The following is a 10,644-nucleotide window of genomic DNA, read 5'->3' as shown; positions in this document are numbered from 1 at the left end:
TATCTTCGTTTATATTTATATAATAAATAACCTTTTATGATGCCTCCCAGAACAGATGTTCTGCATCAAGTATGATAAAAAGTTATTCAAGAAACATATTTAAAATACCCTATAAAACTATGAAAACTAGTTTAGTGTAATACTACCTCTTGCATATTTTCATTAAAATATTGAAATTGGTTACGCTGAATAAGTTCACATATAATTATTATTAGTTCCACTGTTATAGCTTTTTATTTTAGATGTTTTTTCTCTGAGAGCTAAAAAAATACTGAGATGTAGGTATGCTTTAGGTACTTCAAGATTTTACTCCAGGACCCAAAAATAAATTACAGGAGCTTATATCTGCGCCATTTTTTTATCTCGATAAGACCCTTCTAAAGATTCAGGCTGGGTAAATTTGATCATTCATAAGCCACAGAAAATTTGGTGGAAGTATAACACCATTGATTTATTAGGTTACAGTAATGATTATGTTAAAGATGTGTATATGTAACTTGTTTTGAGAAAATATCATATTCACATTTTATTTCATTGGAAAGTCAACAGACATTTATAAATTCATAAGATGTAATTATATTATAAATACATATTATTATAGTTCGCTATTTGCGTCAAATCTAGAAATAATATAAATGTTTATACAAATAAGTTATAATATTTTCAAAATATTCTCAGGCAAAAGTATTTGAAATAGATTTTTTCCCCTTTCTGTCGAAAAAATAACGTAAAACCGTGACAAAACTGTGGAATGAAATTTTTCCTTCAATTGATTACGTAGTAAGTAGTAATGTTTTATTTTATAATATTAAAAATCATAAGACTTTTTCGTATTCCATATTATGCGCCCGTGGGAATTTACCCTAATGCCTAATTTGAAATTCTAGTCTGTAGTCGAGATTGGTCAAGATCTAGTCTACTGACCCATAATCTAGTCGCTTTGATGACGTCAGACGTCGTGTCAAATGACACATCTTCTATGGATTGGACACGAGACGCGTGTAGAAATGATTTTCGATCTCTGCATTACAATAAATAAGTATACAAATAATTAATATTTTTAGGTTAATATAAAACAATTACACAAATTAAAATCATGTTACTCGTACATTGAAACGAAGATAACCAATAAATTTTTATGTTTTATAGACAACGTTACTATTGAATCAAATCGCATTTACTGTTTTAGGCTTTGTTGATTGAACTCAAAAACGTAATGTTGACTTTTTTTAATTCGTAAAATTGTAGACTTATCAAGGCATTTCCTTTTTTAATAAAATGTAACCAGAATGGTCAAATTAGAATTGTAGATCAGCGAAATGTTTTTTTCTTTTAGTATTCACCCCGACATAATGTTTGAAGTTCAGATTTCGTTTTTTATAATAAAGACGGAGTTTTTATGAAGTTTTGAATTATTTAGAATTGGTTGTGTAAAATATAAATAAATCGAAATCTTTGATCAGTAAAGCATAGAGTTTTAGAACGCTAAATAATCATATATGTTTTTTCTTTGGTTTATCGGTAACGTCATTTGTATGGCTTATGAATGTCAGAATTACTTTAATTTTTAGTTCTTTCTCGTTTCCTCCTTCCAGCTTTTAAAATAATTGTTGGATTAGCAATATATTTTTTAAAATGGCATATTTGATACAATCCGACTACGTACAATATGCGTGCACTTGCGGAAAACTCAAGCCTATAACAAATATTTACTTTTGTAGACATTGTTTGAAAGTTCGATGTGGTTTTTGTATTTGCCATGAGGTATGTATAAAAATGTCATTCTTGTGAAATATGGTTTCTAATCTGCCTTTAAAACACTATATTTTCCATCAGGTGGATTCGCTTTACTGTGCTAATTGCCTTGAAAATATGCCGTCTTCAGAGGCAAGGTTAAAAAAAAATAGATGTGGCAGTTGTTTTGACTGCCCTAGTTGTTTCCATACCCTTTCAACTAGGGCTACAAGTATTGCCCAGACCAAAAGCTCTCAAACTACTGATGCCGAGGTAGCTAAGCCAGCAGATACTAAAGTAGATCCTAAAGCTCCCAAGAAAATGTATTATTTATCTTGCTTCAATTGCCGTTGGACTTCAAGGGATATTGGGATGCCAGATCAACCTGTTGGTAGGTTGTTTGTAATATAACTGACGCATTATTTATCTAGCAGTATCTATAAATATTTAATAAATCACCAAATAATACTTTTTAGTTAGTTTTTTCTGACACAAGGAATATAAAAATGCTCATAGGTACGTTAATCTTCACCAAAGCAATTTATTCAATTGCTTTATGAAATAATAATGGCTGAGGTTTCTAATCAGTTGTGGTAGTTTATATCTCAGTTGAGTCTTCTGTATCTTTTATTGCATCACAAGCCAAGAGGCCCAATTACAGTGGTGAATCACAGCATAGAGCACACAGACTTGAGAAAAATCACATTGAAATTTTGTTTCTTACCTTGAATGTGACTGAAACTTTCTGTATGTGTTCATTTAATTTAGTATGGGTACATTTAATTTATTACAAGAAAAATTCTAGCAACTGGCGGGTGGCCTGAGCACATGAGTCTTTACTCGCAGCGTATATCAGTACTGCAGGATCACTACAAGTCTCTAGCTCTCCAGGAGAAGCAAAACAAGTTGGAAAAGGAGCGCAAAAAGTTTGTCATGAGTGGAAAATACATGACATTGACTGTGAGCAATTCATTACCAAATTATGGTTTTCCTTCTTTCCCTTTTTAAGTTGTAGTATGTATAAATTTTTTGTATTTTAGGATAAAATAGGTCTCACAAGTGCAATGGCCCGGGCTAGAGCGAGTGGTGCGAGTTCTCTTGGAATAACAGGAGCTTCTGAGGGGATGACTTTGGCTACCCCTTCTATACCCATTTCTGATCCTAATGATCTTCCTAGCGATATCTTTACTAAAGAGATTAACCTCAAATATGGTAACTTAACAAATCTTTTTATAACTCAAAAATACATAAATAAGTTAATCATCATAAGTCAACCAAACAAAATATTTTTTGCAGAGCCCAAAAAGTACCTATGTTTTTATTACATTTTTTATTTTGCTTAAAAAATTAACAGTTCTACATATTTATACAGTTTAACAATTAGAAATATTGCGTGGGCTGAAACCAAATAATTTTCAAAACCAACTATCCATTAAAATTTTGAAACAAACCATCTGAGTCTAAATTGCACTTGTTTCTTTCGACAAAACGAGCAATATTATCATGGGATCTGCATTCAAATGACTTTTTGTTTAAATAAATTCATGAATTCTTCAAAAGTTGAAAGATGTTTTAGTCTTAATATATAGCAAACTTGACATGTATTTCAGTGACAAATATGGAACAACGCTTAACACAACCAGAATATCAACCAATTAATGTGGAGAAACTATATCCTTCTGCAAAACAGTTATTTATAAAGAGGTCTCAAAGATGTCGACAATGTGATCATAACGTCACAAAACCAGAATACAATCCTGGATCCATTAAATTTAAAATTCAGCTTTGTGCATAGTAAGTTGTCCATTGATCTTTTAAAAGTAGCCTAAAAATGTTCCGGTATACCATTTATCTATTTGCACTATGTCTATTAACAGAAGACCGCAGAAGTTCTTCATAGAATATTTCATTTTTGTCTTTGATATTGTGTTGTATCATTGCCTTAAATGCTAAGACAGTTGTCTGTTTTATCAATCCAAAAGTTACATTAATCTTATGTAGACAATTGAAATATTTTTACCACCATTTAATCTTTATACTCTCTTTTGAATGTGCTTACCTTAAATGTATTTTTATGGATTATTTCGCCTGAAGCATAATTTTTTATCGTATGCTATAAAAAAGTACACCAGTACTATTCATGAATTGCAGTTCTTTTTTAAAAATAACTTTGTAATAAAATATCTAACTAAACACAAATGTTAAAAATATGAATGCATTGTACATCTTAACTTTACTGCTTTCAGCTATCATATTCCAGAAGTTAGGATAATTTCTTGCGAACCACTTCAACCCGGGAAACCGAGCCAGTTGGTCTTGAAACTCTCGAATCCAACTGGTCACGATACTACCATTCAACTACTTCCAATATCTGATTTACAAGATCCTGAACAAGATACTCCACCTGAAGTAGCTGATGAAGGAAAAACAAAGTTTCAAGAGGTATAAAAATATACATTTTCATGACAAAATGTGTACTTAAAAAATAAACTCTGTTTAAAGCTTAACTAATATTTTTTACATTAAGTAACATTTTATTATCATAATGGGCAGTTGACTAAATAAAATTTATTTTATATAATAATAATAAAATTTATTTTATATGTTTGTAAAATTATATTGTGGAGACCAAAGAGTGAGAGACGAAGATGTGTTGTTGTCTATGGCCGCAGTGCCCAATGGACATATATAAGGGTGCGTAACACGTCACTCGCCCTTCTCTGTCTTCACCAGTATTCAAATTAACTTTAAAGTCTTTGAATCAACTCAAATGAATTAATATTATAATTATAAATAATAGAATTAACAAATTAATTAATTCAAATTAACTTATCTTTGATGTAATAACTTATATTTACATATAAGTTATTAATTTAAAAAATACTTGGTACATTTCCACTTATTTATTTTGACCAATTAGCGCTTTCAGATGCCCATTAGAGGGTGAAAGCGCTAATTGGGCAAAATAAATAAGTGGAAGTGTACCAAGTATTTTTTTAATTAATAACTTATATGTAAGTATAAGTTATTACATCATTACAATGGAATTCCATTAAGAATTGTCAATAAATAATTTAAATGAAATAACTTATCTTTCTTTAATCTCTGTATTTTCGTATGTAATAAACCAAAAATTGTAAGTAACTTAAATTACTTTAGACACCTGGTTTTTTGTTTCAGATTGACTACCAATATGCTAAAACAAGCACTGCTTGCACCGCAAAGTTGTTGCCACCTTCTGATGAACTACGATTACCACAAAGGGACGATGCCTCTGAATATGTCGATGACACACAAAACTATAACGATGATCCCAAGTTAGTTTGCACAATATATTATGTCTAAAATGTTCTCTATTAACCGCTTGCCAAACTAGCGGGATGCAAGATGTACCCCAATTGCATTTTGCTTACGCGCACTGATTTTTAAGCCTTTTTTTGCGATCATTATTTTTACTTGAAAATGGAACATAATCACTGATAAATTACAATTCTTGGTTGGCCTTCATATAAACTGTATATGTTTTGACTCTGCGATAACGTCTATAAAAGATTAAAACACCACATTCTTAGAGTGATAACTAAAATTTTGTCTTTAAAAAAACGAATAAAACAATGACTGCATCACAAAACTGTGGATTTTTTTCAATAAAAACCATTTTAAGATATACAGGCTATCAAAAAAGTAGTAAAACTGTGCGGTATTTATACAAATACTCAATAAAATGTGCAAAAAACCTTTATTCCATGGCATTCATTTTCAAACCAATCTATGTGCATACCCGCTCGTGCTAATTTGTTTGTAAAAATCACAATTTTGCCATCTACCATATCATGTATTATATATTTTTCAAATCTTTATAATATTGCCATAAACAATGTATAAAATACTTTTTACAAAAAGCCCGCCTTAATTTTATTCTGCGAAAACTACTGTCACTTTATTTTAATAAAACCATCAAAATACTGACAATGGTGGTGATTTTATCTCTTAAATGTATCCCTAAATACAATCAATAATAAAAAAATACGTACATTTATTAAAGTTAAAATCACGATCTGCTAAATGCGGTTTTCGGCACTGTAACAGGGGCCGCTGGTTGATAGCTCCTTCCAATGCATGCTCCAGCCGCGTTTCTGTCTGGGGCAATTAGGTAATTCTTGAAAGCAACCGGCAGTTAATTATTATCAAAAGCTATCTTTATTTGTATTTTAATGAAGAATTAACATGTGTTTCATGATCATTTAATATTATTATAACTTTTTTTTTACTAAAGTAAATATGGTATTTTTCTTAATAAAATTAAAATGCAGTTTTACAATTTCAAGAAATGTCAGTTGAAAAATTCAATACGCATAAAGTACTAAATACTATTATGTCATTTTAAAATTTCCATTCTTACTGATTTCTACTGTAAATTGATTTCTTTTCATAGATGAAACCAGCTTACTGTATACCCAAAATTTGTCAATTAATGTATGTAATTTTTATGTATGTACATCTTTTCACATAGTCAATTATGATTTTAGCCATCATTGTTTCTGATGGCATTTTATTTCCTATTATTCTCTTTCTAGGGTGATTCTTTGGAGAAAGTCTAACAAGGTAGCAGTGAAGATGGAAGTCGTTCCAGAAGAATCTATGAAGCTGGATGATGAAGTTGTGGCTGGTTTTACTTTGTCATACACATACACTAACACTGTGGCTAGTACGCCTCGCCCACCATCAATACACACTGTCAAAGTCTCACTGTACTTACGTTTAGGAAACATCTCCAAAGTATAACTCATATCAGTGTATTGAATTTAAAACTTTGTATTTTGCAGTATGTAATTTAATTTTTTATGAACTTTAAAATTGTAATTTATCTTTTCTATTAAAATACAGGAAAAGTTAATTTTGCAATTGAAGAAACATCATTAAAGCATAATCAAGGTTTTTTAAACTTATTTTGCAGATAACTTTATCAAGCTTTTCTTGCAAAGTTTTATCTTTGTTTATAATAATTATATAATATATTCAATAAGTCAGTACCATGATTATTGTGCCTGTCCCATTTATATAAAAGTAGAAGATTTATGCACATCACATGTAACTTATTACTTTGACTATTTTACTAAATTAAATAAGCTTCATCCGATCATTTGCTTGTTTTGAAACACTAGAATATGTTTCTTACTTATTGGATAGTGTTATAATGCTGCTGGCCTTTGATAAAATATGTGTGAACTAAATGGATTATAGAATTTGTCATATTGTGGCATACTACATAATTTACTTGCACTGTTGTGCCTTCTCTTTTGACTGTGTACATTGTTATTGTGGATAATTTGTACTGCGCCGTTTTTGTGAAAATCACCTTAAGGGCGCTGTACAATAAATGCCCCAACATGTCTTGCAGCTACATAGCGCATGGACGGTTGAGATTTTAGTTTCTCATTTCCAGTTATAATATAATTTAACAACATATAACAGACAGGAGCTAGATTACAGCATATCTTGCAGCTACAGAGCGCATGGACGATATGAAACCTAGTCCCCATTTACATTATTTGAAAATTGAATTACTGTATATTTTTTTCAATCACTGTTAGGTCTCCAGAATGTCACTTGCCCTGCAGCTGCAAGATGCTCGTTAAACCAGCATCCTAAACTACTAAACTGACAATATGCAGATATTGTAAAATTTAAACATTTATTGGCTATATTTCTTTTATAACATCATTTAAATATATGACTTATTGTAGATAGATCGGTGGAAGTTCTTTCAAGGCTTTTAAGTGATTTCGTTTCAATTATTTAGTATCCCAATGTAACTAAATTATTTTCAGATTCAACACTGTTTAACAACTTTTTTTCAAATGTCTTAAGAAATTAAAAAAATATGTGTCTATTATACTTTTATACATACATAATAAATTTTAATGTGGGTATTTATGCATTTAAATTAGAAATATTGCTGCAATGTCAAAGTTGAACAATAAATATTTTTTTCCTTGAAAAAATATTATTTCATCTTATATATAAAAAAAAACTTATTTATTATCTAGTAAAAGAAAAACATTAATGCCTTTCCATTCTAACGTTGACTCACTAAGCGAACTGTTCACTTTTTATAGGAGCTGCTGAAATATTCAATAATAATATTGTATTTACGCTAATTGTAATAATTAAATAAATTAATATTTATATATAAATTTTATTTTATTTGTTTGTTTTATCCTAATTACACGAAATATTTTATTTTCTATGAATAGATGGCTCTGCTGCCTGTTAACTGTTGGGAGTTTAGATACTTTAATAAGTTCTAGTATTCATTTATTTAATATTAAAATAGTACTTATGTCGCCGCCAAATAGTTAAATTAGCTGCTCAACTGTTTGGCTAGGCTGTTCATTAAATGCCGGCATTCAACAACGTTCGTTGAATTAACAGGGTTGTGGTCCCGTGGAAGTATTGTGGACTCCCGGGCCAAAGGACTAAGGTTTAAACCCCACTCTACCACAACTCGATTTCCATTTTTCCAGCCCAAGTTATTTACGACTTTTAGGAAATGGTCAGAAAATTAAAATATTTGAGTATTCACTTAACTCGAGTATTTCTCTTTCAAAAAAAAAGAAATATAGCTTAACGTTCAACACGTTGGCTGATTGAAGTGTTATTACTTTTTTTTTATTATTAAGCTCAACCCAACCTATCCTAACTTCACATAATAAAATAGATTTTAAAAAAAACAATTATTATTGCATTAAAATTAAAGAGGCTAAGTGACGTTCAACTCTTTCGTGATACGTTAATTCAACGAACGGCCAAACCAAGTTGAATTCTAGTGTTTAATGACCAGCCTAGGTGCTCAGTTGAGCGGCAGATTTAACTATTTGGCGGCGACACATACATTATGAATGCCCCAATATTAACTTGAAGACCTCATTTTCGTTTGCAGATATGTGTACTTTGTTGTATTTCAAACAGAGTGACTTTTAGATAGGTTTTTCTTATGCTCATTACCTTGAACATTGTTATTTCCTCTTCTGAGGGTTTAAGGGTGGATATTAAGTTAGATTTTCATTTAGTTCAAATTTAGATTATTTCAAGCTTGTATTTAAAAGGACCCACGATTGAACTCTGATAATTATTGAGGAAAAAATATTCTGACAAATGAAATAAAAATGATTTCAAATAGATTTATTGCACAACCCTTGTGTAAAATTACTGAGCATTAAAAAAATAAAAGGAATTTACTTTTTAAAACCACAATAAATGATTTTAAAAACGTTTGGTTGCATTTTTTGCTGAAAGGATGACGTCATTAACTCCAACTCCATCATAAGAAGATCCACACAGAGAAAGAGGAAGCTTTTGTTCTTGTATGTATTTCCTTATTCTCTTGACACGGTCGTGATGTCCAACAATATATTGAGGAATACACTTTTTCAAAATATTTACTTTAAAGGCATTAGGTTTGTCTGTAATTTTCAATATATTTTTTAATTGCAATGTTGCCACTTCAAGTAGATGCTCATTTGTTGGGTTAGTTCCAAAATGTTCTTGAAACCACTTTCCTCCCATCATTACTGTAAGTACCGTTCCATTATCATATGGAAAGCAGCAGGAGTCAAATATTACCCCAAGTATCGGAAGATTTTCCAGTGGCGGAACTAAAAAACCAAATGCACTCTCTTTCAATAAATTGTCCGAATCATATTGCAAATTTATGACAGCAACATCTACAAATGGAATGTTCAATAGTTCTTCAGCAAGTTGAGAATGTTCTTTTATTAAAAGTCGTCCTAGTTCATAAGCAGGAATACTACTTATTAAGTGATCGCAGCAAAAAGCATAATTTTCTTTTATTTTTACGCAAGCTTTTTGATTGTTACTGTAAAACACAATTTCCTCAATTCGATGTTCAGCAAATATTTGACCGCCGCTTTGAATAACATATTCACTTATGGTTTTGGGCAAAATCTCAAGCCCTCCAGCGAGTGAATAGATGCTCCAATTTTCTTCTTTGGCTTTTAGTGCAAGATTTCCTGAGGTTACGGAATCTGCAACATTTGTTTTAAAACCGGTTTTAAATAGGCCTTTTATAACTCCACCATGAGTTTGTTCCATTTCAAAAAATTGATTCAAAAGGAATTTGACTGATATTTCTTTGGCATCACCTGCGCAGATCCCACAAAGCATGGGGCTTATTGCATAATCAGCTAGGTCTTTTCCGAACCTCCTTTCTACAAAATTATACATGGTATCATCTTCCAAAACAGGTGGTGATTTCGACATGAAATCGTGGATAAAGGCGCTTGCTAGTGGTTTTGAGAACGGTTCCTTAGTTAATAATGTTTCGTAAAAAGAAGATGGCAACTTGTGCAAACGATTCTTGGCATATATCATACGAACACGAGCTGCTGGGTGATCGGATTTTATTGGAACAACCATTTTGGTTAAATTCAGATCTTCTATCATGTTAAGAGTATTTATACCAGATGCTCCTTTAGGTCTGATGGTTCTAGGACCTGATTCAAAAGTGAATCCAGATTTTTTTTCTGATTCAATCCATCCACCTGTTCTCTTTGAGGCCTCTAAGAGAAGCAATTTACATTTATTTGGGGAATGTTTTTTTAAAATATAATAGGCGGCTGATAGCCCCGAAAGGCCCCCTCCCAAAACAATTGTCATTTTGTGTTTTTTTTTTCTTCAACAATCTAACATACTTCCGAATCCAGACAGTTACCTAATTGCCAATAAAATAGTCAACAACTGTGAGATGAATTAAAAATGTAGAAATCCGTCTGTTAGAATATATATTATATTGCCTTGATTTTACATTACAATAATATTATATATTATGATAAAGTAATAATGACCACAGATTAATAGTACATGATGACATCATATTATGACATTTGA

General features: G+C 30.9%; 2 protein-coding genes across 2 annotated transcripts; one reads left to right on the top strand and one right to left on the bottom strand.

Annotated features, from left to right (window-relative positions):
• Positions 1-1,526: 1,526 nt before the first annotated feature.
• On the top strand, positions 1,527-10,628 carry DCTN4-p62 (dynactin subunit 4). The gene is made up of 8 exons (XM_088237353.1): positions 1,527-1,764; positions 1,837-2,125; positions 2,540-2,694; positions 2,775-2,946; positions 3,345-3,528; positions 3,981-4,176; positions 4,915-5,051; positions 6,312-10,628. Exons 1-8 carry the CDS (start codon positions 1,636-1,638, stop codon positions 6,517-6,519), a joined length of 1,470 nt encoding a protein of 489 aa, XP_088093479.1. The 5' UTR covers positions 1,527-1,635; the 3' UTR covers positions 6,520-10,628.
• Positions 8,905-10,413, bottom strand: Ppox (protoporphyrinogen oxidase). The gene has a single exon (XM_088237363.1). It carries the CDS (start codon positions 10,411-10,413, stop codon positions 9,001-9,003), a length of 1,413 nt encoding a protein of 470 aa, XP_088093489.1. The 3' UTR covers positions 8,905-9,000.
• Positions 10,629-10,644: the final 16 nt, after the last annotated feature.

The sequence above is a fragment of the Micrasema longulum genome, unplaced genomic scaffold (genome assembly GCF_059751315.1).
Source record: "Micrasema longulum isolate JH-2025_06_02 unplaced genomic scaffold, ASM5975131v1 h1tg000103l, whole genome shotgun sequence".
NCBI lineage: Eukaryota > Metazoa > Arthropoda > Insecta > Trichoptera > Brachycentridae > Micrasema > Micrasema longulum.
The sequence above is the reverse complement of the archived record's forward strand: the minus strand, read 5'-3'. Positions and strand labels throughout refer to the sequence as shown.

Excerpts from the sequence above, each read along its gene's own strand:
- DCTN4-p62 (XM_088237353.1), top strand. The coding sequence starts at position 1,636 with ATGGCATATTTGATACAATCCGACTACGTACAATATGCGTGCACTTGC. Across the intron at positions 2,695-2,774 it reads GAAAATACATGACATTGACT|GATAAAATAGGTCTCACAAG; the intron begins GTGAGCAATTCA and ends TTTGTATTTTAG. Across the intron at positions 3,529-3,980 it reads AAAATTCAGCTTTGTGCATA|CTATCATATTCCAGAAGTTA; the intron begins GTAAGTTGTCCA and ends TACTGCTTTCAG.
- Ppox (XM_088237363.1), bottom strand. The coding sequence starts at position 10,413 with ATGACAATTGTTTTGGGAGGGGGCCTTTCGGGGCTATCAGCCGCCTAT.